The sequence below is a fragment of the Aegilops tauschii genome, chromosome 6 (genome assembly GCF_002575655.3).
Source record: "Aegilops tauschii subsp. strangulata cultivar AL8/78 chromosome 6, Aet v6.0, whole genome shotgun sequence".
NCBI classification, from domain to species: domain Eukaryota; kingdom Viridiplantae; phylum Streptophyta; class Magnoliopsida; order Poales; family Poaceae; genus Aegilops; species Aegilops tauschii.
This window is the reverse complement of record NC_053040.3, coordinates 435,538,261-435,551,618: the sequence shown is the minus strand read 5'-3', so window position 1 is coordinate 435,551,618 and position 13,358 is coordinate 435,538,261. Positions and strand designations below refer to the sequence as shown.

The 13,358-nt window shown below is 44.6% G+C and overlaps 1 protein-coding gene and 1 pseudogene across 1 annotated transcript; both read right to left on the bottom strand.

The window, feature by feature from the left end:
* Positions 1-364: 364 nt before the first annotated feature.
* LOC109780872 (peroxidase 2-like) lies at positions 365-9,312 on the bottom strand (annotated as a pseudogene).
* An 897-nt stretch (positions 9,313-10,209) lies between these two features.
* On the bottom strand, positions 10,210-12,447 carry LOC109780873 (peroxidase 2). The gene is made up of 2 exons (XM_020339459.4): positions 11,364-12,447; positions 10,210-11,275 (listed from the first exon to the last, which is right to left on the bottom strand). Exons 1-2 carry the CDS (start codon positions 11,643-11,645, stop codon positions 10,487-10,489), a joined length of 1,071 nt encoding a protein of 356 aa, XP_020195048.1. The 5' UTR covers positions 11,646-12,447; the 3' UTR covers positions 10,210-10,486.
* Positions 12,448-13,358: the final 911 nt, after the last annotated feature.

The window sequence follows — 13,358 nt, the reverse complement described above, 5'->3', positions numbered from 1 at the left end:
ACTCCAAACGGTGATTAGCATTCGCGAAAGTGTGAACTTTGGGATACATCATCGTCTCCGCGTGCCTCGGTTATCTCTTGCCCGAGCCCTTTACTTCTGCACTTTACTTTGTGATAGCCATAGTGTTACATGTCATATATCTTGCTATCACTTAGTTGTTTATCTTGCTTAGCATAAGCTTTTGGTGCACATAGGTGAAAATGTATCAATCATCTTGCTAGTTTTGCGTGAAAAAACAAATCAAGCAGTGCAAATGCATCGATCATCATGCTAGTTTTTTTTTTTGAAATAACGAGCTGGTTAGTACTCCCTTTGTCTCAAAATAAATGTCGTTGATTAAGTATAATATTTTTTGGTTTAATTAAGTATAAATTTTTTTGAGGGATTAATTAAGTATAACTTTGTAGTACTAAATCAACAACTCTTACTTTGGGACGGAGGGAATACATTTTTTATAAGCAGGGTTAGTGTGTTTCTTTAGATTCAGCTCCATGCAAGGTAGTGTTGAAATTCCCATTTTAGCAAACTGAAGATACCTTGACAATATCCTCTCTCCATAATAAGTACACAGAAAAGATTCAATACAGATTTAAAACAAAGAATGAACCAGTAAAATACATTTTCATAGGAAAAAAAACAGCACCGGTAATTTAGCTAGCACACACCAAATCACGAGCTTATGCTGATTACTCTCGGTTGCTAGGAGTCAAGAACTTAAGATGAGGCACGCCATATTCTGATCAGCCATTTGTGCGTTGGTTGACTAACCGGCAGTTCTTTCTGATCTGCCCGTTGGCCTCAGTCTTCACCTCGATGCTGCCCATTTTCACCATAGCCGCCTTGAATTTTTTCAACCACTCCCGCGGGTCCTTGGCGTGTCTGTCCACCAGCGTTGATGTTGTCTCAGATGACATGAGCGTGGCATCTGACTTGAACAGCACCTTGCGTTTTTGCACGTTGTCATAGTATTGGTTGTCCAGGTCATCGGGAGTCTCGGGATCCTGAACCATAGTGGGGTCACCGCCGCGGGCACACTGCCCCTGCAGGGATGCGTCTAGAGTAGGATCCATGGATGAGGGGTCTGAGGCGCTTGGGGGGAGGCGGTCACGGAAGGACGAGCAGTGGGAGATCCCGACCGTGTGCGCGCCGGAGAGGGTGACCATGTCCTCGAGGCCGAGCCCCTTGATCCTGAACATATCCTCGAGAACACTGATGTTGGCGAAGGGAGGGGGAGGTTGGGGAGGGTCTCGCTGGCGAGGGACACGTTCCCGTCGTACCGGCCGGCCGGCATGTCGAAGCTGGACTTCCTGCCACCCCATAGGAAGTCGAGGAAGCTGAACTTCTTTTTTCCACTTAGCAAGATGGTGGCGTCGCGCCCGGCGAAGGCCACGATGTCAGCGCATGAGACGACGCCCTGGCACTCCTTATCAAGCTTCTTCTTGGCCGCATCGATCACCTTGAAACCGCGGAGGCTGGGGAAGTTGGGGATGCTGAACTTCTCCGGCTGTGGGTTGGCCTGGTGTTGTCAAGGAGAACCGAGGCATCACAAACCTGGGCAAAAAGGCTCGAGCACGTTAGTACCACCTCACAATTCATAAACATACCCATGCATGCGTAAATAGCCACACGTAAGATGAACCCTGATGAAACAGTCGTGGAAGAAGAGGCGGATGAGCCCGGCGCCGATGCCAGGGTTGGCTTTTACAGCATCCTCGACGACCTCCCTCACGATCTTCTCTGTGTTATGGCACTTCTTGTGGTAGTAGCCCACGATGAGTACTGAAGCAGTGCAATCTCACCATTCTTATCTCCCAGCTACTCCTAGATCCTTCATCTCAAAACAACGAGATAAAAAATCCTTAACCTCCTTGGTTAAATCAAGTTTGGTTCCAAAAATCAGTATGTCATCGACATACAGAGAAAGAATAACTCCTTCGTCCCCACCATGGCAATAGTACACACACTTGTCACCATCGTTTACTACAAAGCCTGCAGCAGTTAATGTTCTTTCGAACTTCTCATGCCACTCCTTATGAGCTTGTTTAAGGCCATATAAAGACTTTAATAACTTGCACACCTTTCCTTCCTGGCCAGGTACTACAAAGCCATCTGGCTGATCCATGTAAATTTCCTCCTTCAACTCTCCATTGAGGAAAGTCGTCCTAACGTCCATTTGATGAACGAGAAGACCGTGTGAGGCAGCCGGTGATAGTAGCACCCGAATAGTGGTCAGTCTAGCCACAGGTGAGTAAGTATCAAAGTAGTATTCACCTTGTTTCTGGGTATAACCCTTGGCCACAAGCCGTGCTTTGTACTTTTCAATCGTACCATTAGGTCAAAGATTTTTCTTGAACACCCACTTACATCCTACAGGTTTGCACCCATAAGGATGATTAGTGATTTGCCAGGTTTTGTTTGCTAAGATGGAATCCATCTCGCTGCGGACAACTTCCTTCCAGTAGTCAGCATCAGGAGATGCATAGGCTTCTGAAATAGTCCTGAGTTTGTCATCCACGAGGTACACAATGAAATCATCACCAGAGGACTTTGCGGTCCTCTGTCTCTTACTCCTTATAGGAGTTTCATTGTCATCCTCAACAGGATTCTCAATGTGTTCCATTGCAATGGTGAGTTCAGGAATTACAGCGAATTCCTCACAAGATGGAGTAGGTATCTCCAGATTTGATGAACACAACATATCCTTCATAGAAAACATGTCCTCAAAGAAAGTCACATCATTCGACTCCATAATTGTACCAGCATGCTGTTGGGGAACGTAGTATTTCAAAAAAAATCCTACGATCACGCAAGATCTATCTAGGAGAAGCATAGCAACAAGTAGGGAGAGTGTAGTCCACGTACCCTCGTATACCGTAAGCAGAAGCGTTATGACAACGCGGTTGGTGTAGTATGTATTATTTCCAATAAGTCAGTTGTTCGCTCCATTTTTCTGGAGAACGGAGTTTTAGTCATCTTGCCCATGAGGCATGGTTCGCAAGCATCAAGTGATTCATAATCAAGTGATTCCAAAAGTCCATCAGCATGGAGTTTCTTCATCTGCTTTACACCAATATGACCTAAACGGCAGTGCCGCAAATAAGTTGCCCTATCATTATTAACTTTGCATCTTTTGGCTTCAATATTATGAATATGTGTATCACTACGATCGAGATTCAGTAAACCATTTATATTGAGTGTATGACCATAGAAGGTTTTATTCATGTAAATAGAACAACAATTATTCTTTGACTTAAATGAATAACCGCATTGCAATAAACATGATCCAATCATATTTATGCTCAACGCAAACACTAAATAACTTTTATTTTAGGTTCAACACTAATCCTGAAGGTAAAGGGAGTGTGCGATGGTGATCTTATCAACCTTGGAATCACTTCCAACTCACATCATCACCTCGCCCTTAACTAGCCTCTGTTTATTTTGCAACTCCCGTTTCGAGTTACTACTCTTAGCAACTGAACCAGTATTAAATACTGAGGGGTTGCTATAAACACTAGTAAAGTACACATCAATAACATGTATATCAAATATACCTTTGTTCACTTTGCCATCCTTCTTATCCGCCAAGTATCTATGGCAGTTCCACTTCCAGTGACCATTTCCTTTGCGGTAGAAACACTCAATTTCAGGCTTGGGTCTAGCTTTGGGCTTCTTCATGGGAGTGGCAACTTGCTTGCCATTCTTCTTGAAGTTCCCTTTCTTTCCCTTGCCCTTTTACTTGAAAGTAGTGGTCTTGTCAACCATCAACATTTGATGCATTTCTTGATTTCTACCTTCGTCAATTTCAGCATCACGAAGAGCTCGGGAATCGTTTTCGTCATCCCTTGCATATTATAGTTCATCACGAAGTTCCAATAACTTGGTGATAGTGACTAGAGAACTCTGTCAATCACTATTTTATCTGGAAGATTAACTCCCACTTGATTCAAGCGATTGTAGTACTCAGACAATTTGAGCACATGCTCACTAGTTGAGCAATTCTCCTCCATCTTGTAGGCAAAGTACTTGTCAGAGGTCTCATACCTCTCGACTCGGGCATGAGTCTAAAATACTAATTTCAGCTCTTAGAACATCTTATATGCTCTGTGGCGTGCAAAACGTTTCTGAAGTCCCGGTTCTAAGCCGTAAAGCATGGCGCACTAAACTATCAAGTAGTTATCATACCGAGCTTGCCAAACGTTCATAATGTCTGTTATCTGCTCCTGCAATAGGTCCATCACCTAGCGGTGCATCAAGGACATAATTATTCTGTGCAGCAATGAGGATAATCATCAGATCACGGACCTAGTCCGCATCATTGCTGCTATCATCTTTCAACATAGTTTTTCTCTAGGAACATATCAAAAAAATAAACAGGGAGCTACATCGCAATTTATTGATCTACAATATAGATATGCAAAAACTATCAGGACTAAGTTCAATTAATCATATTACTTAAGAACTCCCACTTAGATAGACATCCCTCTAATCATCTAAGTGATCACGTGATCCAAATCAACTAAACCATGTACGATCATCACGTGAGATGGAGTAGTTTTCAATGGTGAACACCACTATGTTGATCATATCTACTATATGATTCACGCTCGACCTTTCGGTCTCAGTGTTCCGAGGCCATATCTGCATATGCTAGGCTCATCAAGTTTAACCCGAGTATTCTACGTGTGCAAAACTGGCTTGCACCCGTTGTATGTGAACGTAGAGCTTATCACACCCGATCATCACGTGGTGTCTCAGCACGAAGAACTGTCGCAACGGTGCATACTCAAGGAGAACACTTATACCTTGAAATTTAGTGAGGGGTCATCTTATAATGCTACTGCCGTACTAAGCAAAATAAGATGTATAAAAGATAAACATCACATTCAATCAAAATATGTGACATGATATGGCCATCATCATCTTGTGCCTTTGATCTCCATCTCCAAAGTACCGTCATGATCTCCATCGTCACCGGCATGACACCATGATCTCAATCATCTTGATCTCTATCAATGTGTCGTCACATGGTCGTCTCGCCAACTATTGCTTTTTGCAACAATTGCTGTCGCATAGCGGTAAAATAAAGCAATTACATGGCGCTTGCATCTTATGCAATAAAGAGACAACCATAAGGCTCCTACGAGTTGCCGATAACTTTACAAAACATGATTGTCTCATATAACAATTTATATCTCATCACGTCTTAACCATATCACATCACAACATGCCCTGCAAAAACAAGTTAGACGTCCTCTACTTTGTTGTTGCAAGTTTTACGTGGCTGCTACGGGCTTAGCAAGAACCGTTCTTACCTACGCATCAAAACCACAACAATTTTTCGTCAAGTGTGTTGTTTTAACCTTCAACAAGGACCGGGCGTAGTCACACTTGATTCAACTAAAGTTGGAGAAACAGACACCCACTAGACACCTGTGTGCGAAGTACGGCGGTAGAACCAGTCTCATGAACGCGGTCATGTAATGTCGGTCTGGGCCGCTTCATCCAACAATACCACCGAATGAAAGTATGACATGCTGGTAAGTAGTATGACTATTATCGCCCACAACTCTTTGTGTTCTACTCGTGCATATAACATCTACGCATAGACCTGGCTCGGATGCCACTGTTGGGGAATGTAGTATTTCAAAAAAAATCCTACGATCACGCAAGATCTATCTAGGAGAAGCATAGCAACGAGCAGGGAGAGTGTAGTCCACGTACCCTCGTAGACCGTAAGCGGAAGCATTATGACAACGCGGTTGATGTAGTCGTACGTCTTCACGATCCGACTGATCCTAGTACCGAAAGTACGGCACCTCCGCGATCTGCACACGTTCGGCTCGGAGACGTCCCGCGAACTCTCGATCCAGCTGAGTGTCGAGGGAGAGCTTCGTCAGCACGACGGCGTGATGACAGTGATGATGAAGTTACCGACGCAGGGCTTCGCCTAAGCACTACAACGATATGCCCGAGGTGGAATCTGTGGAGGGGGGCACCGCACACGGCTAAGACAACTGTCAACTTGTGTGTCTATGGGGTGCCCCCCTTCCCCGTATATAAAGGAGTGGAGGAGGAGGAGGGCCGGCCCTCTATGGCGCTCCCAAGGGGAGTCCTACTCCCACCGGGAGTAGGATCCCCCCCCTTCCCTAGTTGGATTAGGAGAGGAAGGAAGGGGGAGAGAGGGGAGAGGAAAGGGGGGGCCGGCCCCCCACCCAATTCGGATTGTGCTCGGGGGGGCCCTTCTAGACTCCCTTCTCCTTAATCCCACTATGGCCCAATAAGGCCCATATACTTCTCGGGGGGTTCCGGTAACCTCCCGGTACTCCGGTAAATGCCCGAACTCACCCGAAACCATTCCGATGTCCAAACATAGGCATCCAATATATCGATCTTTATGTCTCGACCATTTCGAGACACCTCGTCATGTCCGTGATCATATCCGGGACTCTGAACAACCTTCGGTACATCAAAACACATAAACTCATAATACAAATCGTCATCGAACGTTAAGCGTGCGGACCCTACGGGTTCGAGAACTATGTTGACATGACCGAGACACATCTCCGGTCAATAACCAATAGCGGAACCTGGATGCTAATATTGGCTCCTACATATTCTATGAAGATCTTTACCGGTCAAACGGCATAACAACATACGTTGTTCCCTTTGTCATCGGTATGGTACTTGCCTGAGATACGATCGTCGATATCACCATACCTAGTTCAATCTCGTTACTGGCAAGTCTCTTTACTCGTTCTATAATGCATCATCCCGCAACTAACTCATTAGTCACATTGCTTGCAAGGCTTATAGTGATGTGCATTACCGAGAGGGCCTAGAGATACCTCTCCAACAATCGGAGTGATAAATCATAATCTTGATCTATGCCAACTCAACAAACACCATCGGAGACACCTGTAGAGCATATTTATAATCACCCAGTTACGTTGTGACGTTTGATAGCACACTAAGTGTTCCTCCAGTATTCGGGAGTTGCATAATCTCATAGTCATAAGAACATGTATAAGTCATGAAGAAAGCAATAGCAATAAACTAAACGATCATAGTGCTAAGCTAACGGATGGGTCTTGTCCATCACATCATTCTCCTAATGATGTGATCCCGTTCATCAAATGACAACACATGTCTATGGTTAGGAAACTTAACCATCTTTGATTAATGAGCTAGTCAAGTAGAGGCATACTAGGGACACTTTGTTTTGTCTATGTATTCACACATGTATCAAGTTTCCGGTTAATACAATTCTAGCATGAATAATAAACATTTATCATGATATAAGGAAATATAAAATAACAACTTTATTATTGCCTCTAGGGCATATTTCCTTCACATGCATGTCGGATACCTCAGATTTTATTATAAAAAATCTATAGCCAATGCTATGAAAAGCATAGCCAAGAAGAATACAATCCACGGTTTTTGGTCCAAGCTTGCGCTTCTTGGGAATTGGTGTGTTGACTTTCGCCAAACAACCCCAAGTACGTAGGTAGGAGAGTTTTAATCTTTTCTTTCCCATTCCTCAAATGGAGTCATGGTCTTATGCTTTGTGGGAACTCGGTTTAGGATATGACATGAAGTCATTAGCGCGCCCCACCATGCCTTGGAGAGACCCGATGTGTCTAACATGGCATTAACCAAATCTGTTAGAGTTCGGTTCTTTCTTTCGGCTACCCCATTTGACTGAGGTGAGTAGGGAGGCATCCTCTCATGGATTATACCATGTTCTGCACAAAACAAATCAAATTCATTGAAAAAATACTCTCCACCACGATCAGACATAAGCCGTTTAATTTTTGATCAAGTTGGTTCTCTGCTTCAGCTTTATAGTTTTTGAAGAAATTTAAAGCCTCGTGTTTTGATTTCAGAAGATACACATAACAATATCTAGTGGAGTTATCAAACAACGTCATGAAGTATTTCTTTCCACCTTTTGTCAACACGCCATTCATCTCACAAAGATCAGATTGCCTCTGCAGTGGTGAATTTCGGAATTAAACTCGTATTAGCTAGCCACGTCATGCAACCAAAGTTAATATGACTAGGCCGTGAATGCCAAATATTAGACTCATTATCGTGGCAAACATGATTAATAACTTTAGTGCAAATATCTAACAAACACAGGCGGAACAAGCCTCCGCACTCATAGCCTTTTCCAACAAATTTTGCACACTTAGAAATTACAACTTTATTGGACTCAAAAACCAACTTAAAACCATCTCGACATAAACGGGAACCACTAACGAGATTCTTATTGATGGACGGAACATGATGAACATTCTTCAAATGCACGATCTTCCAGAAGTGAACTTCAGATCAACCGTACCGAGACCTCGAACAATGGCATGTGACCCGTTCCTAATCAGCACAGGAGAAGTCCCTGTGACCTGGTAAGAAGAAAACATTGAGGCGACAGCGCAAACATGTACATTGGCACCGGTGTCAATTAACCAATCAGGAGATTGAAATACTGAAAGGATGGTAGGAAAAATATTGTACCCAGATTCCTTCATATCAGTATCACCGATGACAACATTAGCGGACTTGCCGCTCTTCTCATAGCTGCGCTCCTCAAAGCGGTTGGGACATCTCGGAGCCCAGTGATTAGGTTCACCGCAGACATGGCAAAGTCCCTTCCCCTTCTTATGAGAATTCTTCTTGAAGTTGGTAGGATGTGACGGATTGTTCTTTGCATCAAACTTGCCTTTTGCCCTGAGTTTTGTTCTTGTTATTTTTGAACTTGTTGGGCTGGAAGTTCTTCTTTTGTACCATGTGGGCACTAGAAGCTCCCTCAGCAACTCGAGCACATGTGTCTTTTTGCTCTCGCCTTCTCTTCAACATCAAGAGTACCAACGAGATTCAAAATGGAAAACTCATGTCTCTTGTGTTTCAGCGAAGTAGAAAAAATGTTCCACGAAGGTGGAAGCTTGGCAATGATGCCTCCGACAACAAATTTGTCCAGCAACACACACTTGAAGTACTCAAGTTCCTTTGCGAGCGACTGTATGTCATGAGCTTGTTGGACAACAGAGCGATCATCAGTCATCTTGTAGTCATAGAATTGCTCCATGACGTACAACTCGTTGCCGGCACCCTAGGCCCAAATTTGGCCTCGAGCACCGCCCACATGTCCTTGCCGTTATCAAATGACATATACGAATCCACAATGGAATCGTCAAGAACACTCACAAGGGTGCCTTTAAAGAGGGTATCGATCTTCTCAAAAGCTTTCTGCTGTGCAGGATTAAGATCGCCCTCAGGCTTGCCCTTGGTGGCATCATAGCAGTACATAGTCTGGAACTAGTAAACTGCTCTCGTGCGCCACCTCTTATATTGCACCCCCCCCCCCCCCTTAAAGGTAGGCGGCTTCAGATGCGCAGCAAAACCACTAGAAGTAAATTGCCTATAATCAGCTTTTTGGACTTTTGCATATTTGAGCAAATTATTACGAGATTTAGTTCGAATAAACAGTAAATAAATCATGACGATGAAAACAGAGATTAGCGAACTAGCATAGTAGATGAACGGATCAAATCTAGGGAACAGACTAGAGCTAAGAATTCTAGCACGATCTCGAACAAGGAGGATAAGATCACATACGATGCAGCGGGAGCAGGACCGCCGACGTTGATGTTGTCGCCAATGTCATTGATGAGGATGTTGCTGAGGTCGGGGAAGAAGTTGTCGTTGGCGAAGTCGTCGCTGCTAGCAGTCGCGCGAGTTCGCTCCCCAAAAACCTGATCGCCCCTCTCCCGTACAGGATCACGAGAGGCGGGTTCCGAAGGCTTGTTGTCCCTTCTCGCGGTGCACGCCGGAAGGAGGGATGGAGAAGACGTGCGTGGCGGCGCCATAATCTGGAATGGTGTGAAACCATATGTTGTGGCGGCGGCTAGCGTAGGCGTCTGCCTGACTATATAATGCGGGCTGGGGTAGGTCGTGGAGAAAACTCCACGTCCAAGTAACAGCCCCACGAGGAGAAGGAGCGCATGTAGGTCTTCTCTTCTCATGCTCATACAAATGGTAGAAGAGCTCACCTTATAAAGAGGTGCAAGTCTCGCTCAACTTCCGGGGTGAGACTAAATTTTAGTCCCAGTCACACCACTCACAAGCTATGCATGAATTGGCCAAGAGAATTTCAGAATTTTTAGTTGATCTTTGGGCCAAAGGCCTACTAGTAAATTCCAACAAATTCAGTTCCCTGCACCATAGTGCTAAAATTCCCATTTAAGCAAACTGAGGATACTTTGACAATCTCATCTCTTCGTAATAAAGTACACCAAAAAATTCAATACAGATGTAGTGCAAAGAATGAACCAATGAAACACACTTTCGTAGGGAAAAAACAGCACCGGTGACTTAGCTAGCACACACAAAAGCACGAGCTTATTCTGATTACTCTCCGTTGTGAGGAGTCCAGAACTCAAGACGAGGCACGCCATATTCTGATCAGCCGTTCGTGAGCTGGTTAATTGACAAACCGGCAGTGCTTTCTGATCTGCCCGTTGGCCTCGGTCTTCACCTCGATGCTGCCCATTTTCACCATAGCCGCCTTAAATTGTTTCAACCACTCCTGCGGGTCCTTGGCGTGGTTGTCCACCAATCTCAATGTGGTCTGAGATGACAGGAGCGTGGCGTCTGACTTGAACAGCACCTTGCGTTTCTGCACGTTGTCATAGTATTGGTTGTCCAGGTCATCGGGAGTCTCGGGATCCTGAACCACAGTGGGGTCGCCGCCGCGGCTGCACTGCCCCTGCAGGGATGCGGCTAAAGTAGGATCCATCGATGAGGGGTTTGGGGGGAGGCGGTCACGGAAGGACGAGCAGTGGGAGATCCCGACCGTGTGGGCGCCCGAGAGGGTGACCATGTCCTCGAGGCTGAGCCCCTTGACCCTGAACATATCCTCGAGGACACTGACGTTGGCGAAGGGAGGGGGGAGGTTGGGGAGGGTCTCACTGGCGAGGGACACGTTCCCGTCGTAGCGACCGGCCGGCATGTCGAAGCCGGACTTCCAGCCACCCCATAGGAAGTCGAGGAAGCTGAACTTCTTTTTTCCGCTTAGCAAGACGGTGGCGTCGCGCCCCGCAAAGGCCACGATGTCAGCGCAGGAGACGACGCCCTCGCACTCCTTCTCAAGCTTCTCCTTGGCCGCGTCGATCACCTCGAAACCGCGGAGGCTGGGGAAGTTGGGGATGCCGAATTTCTCCGGTTGCGGGTTGGCCGTGGTGTTGTCAAGGAGAACCGAGGCATCACAACCCTGGGCAAAAAGGCTCGAGCACGTTAGTACCACCTCACAATTCACAAACATACCCATGCATGCATAAATATCCACACGTAAGACGTACCCTGACGAAACAGTCGTGAAAGAAGAGGCGGATGAGCCCGGCGCCGATGCCTGGGTTGGCTTTTACAGCATCCTCGACGACCTCCCTCACGATCTTCTCCGCGTTATGGCACGTCTTGTGGTAGTAGCCCACGGTGAGTACTGCTGGTGCGGGTGCCGCAGGAGGTGGTGGGCTTGGGGTGGGCGGCAATGGGTTAGGATACCTGTAGCTCGCTTGGCATGTGTGCGCCACACAACCCAGCAATGCTACCAGAACCAAGGCAGCAAGCTTATCAGCAGCCATGGTTGCTATGAGCTGTGCAGCTAGCTAGAGGCTGGCTTATATCTAGAGAGAGGATGAGGACGGATGGGTGAAGCAAACTTGGTGTTGTGCGGGTCTATTTATAGCTAGCTTGATTGATGCAAGCTAGCTGAGGAGAACAAGCTCATGGGATGAACATTATGCCTGCATGCATGGGATTGTGCGTGATCTTTTGAACATGCATGCTAGGCTGTGGTGTTTAAGTCAAGAGGGAACATGCATGGCGAACATAGTCACAGCTCGCACGGTTGACATTCCATGCCCATTTCCTCCGATGATGTGTGTGTCGGGTGGCATCAACTGGCTCCCACAGGTTTTGATATTGTATCGTGTGCCGCATGTAAGGGATGGATGCACTTCTTTTATTAGTTTTTTTCTTTAGCAAAAGTTCTTTTCCTGAATATAGTTGTCACTTGTCAGTTATTTCTCAAGTAACTTTTTTTTGTCAATTATTTCTCAAGTATTAACTAATCTATACAAAAATGAATGAAAATAAGAATTTATTGCATGTGACAAGTTGAGCAATAATTGATCCTTTCCCCGAAATTTGTAGCCAAGACTTCATTTCGTGGGATTTGTCATCTCAAATCAATTGACACCTGGAATTTTTCAACTGCCCGAAGAATAGTAAACACAAAAATTCAAAAACGATTCTTTAAAAAAACATGCTTCTTGAATTACAGTGGAATTTACCTTTAATTGTTGCAACCACATAACAACAATGCACCATCAAACATACGTATTCGATCTATCAACAATGGCCTCCAAGAGCAGCAAGAAAAACTTGCAGTCGTCAAGAATGCGAACGAAGAAAAAACTATGGCTATCAAAAAGAGACTTGATGAACTTGATGCCTTGGTTAGGTACATCGTCAGGGTTGCAGTGCGAGGATGTCGTGAAACTGAGTCATGTGTCTAATTTATATTGCGGTATTTTACCACGACTGGTTATTGTAATGTCTGAGAGAGTCTGTTTGACAATTGTCAAGTTTACGTTTTAATAAAAGCAGCGACATCTCAATTTGCATTCCAATTCAAATTTTGCACAAATTCATATCAAAATTGCCAAATATGCCTGCCAATTTCTGCAATGTAAAACATATTGACCCCGCGTACAATTCACCGGCGTATGGTCCCACATGTAAGAAACCACGTCACCCACGTATGGACCCGCCTGCCAGCATCCACGTCAGCACAACAATGGGACCACATCTCAAAACCGTTGACCGGTCAGACGACACATCATCACAGAAAAAATGATGCCTGGTCCCACATGTAAGCAGCCATGATAAAAAAAAACCCGCATAACTGAGCATAATATAGTGAGATTTTCGCAAAAAAAGTGTTCTAAAAAGTAATGGATTAGTGACATCGGTATTACCTTACAAAAGTAAAGAAAAGAAAATTAAAAATGAAATAAAAACTAGAAAAATGAAGTTTTCTATGGAAGAATGAATTCATGGCATTGGTATTACCCTTTCAAAAAAACATAAATGAAATTTTCTAGAAAAGAGTGGAACACTTTAAGAAGAAAGAAAAGAAAAAAGAAAAAACTTTCAAAACTTGCACTGAAAATGCACTTTTTGAAATATGCAAAGAATAAGCATACAATAGTGCATTTTTCACATTCTACTATAATTCACACATAATGTAACTGAAATATTGTATTTCCTTTAAGAAGAAAGAAAAAAATTAA

Coding starts and splice junctions, on each gene's coding strand:
- LOC109780873 (XM_020339459.4), bottom strand. CDS start 11,645: ATGGCTGCTGATAAGCTTGCTGCCTTGGTTCTGGTAGCATTGCTGGGT. Junction 11,276..11,363: donor TTCACGACTGTTTCGTCAGG/GTACGTCTTACG, acceptor CTTTTTGCCCAG/GGTTGTGATGCCTCGGTTCT.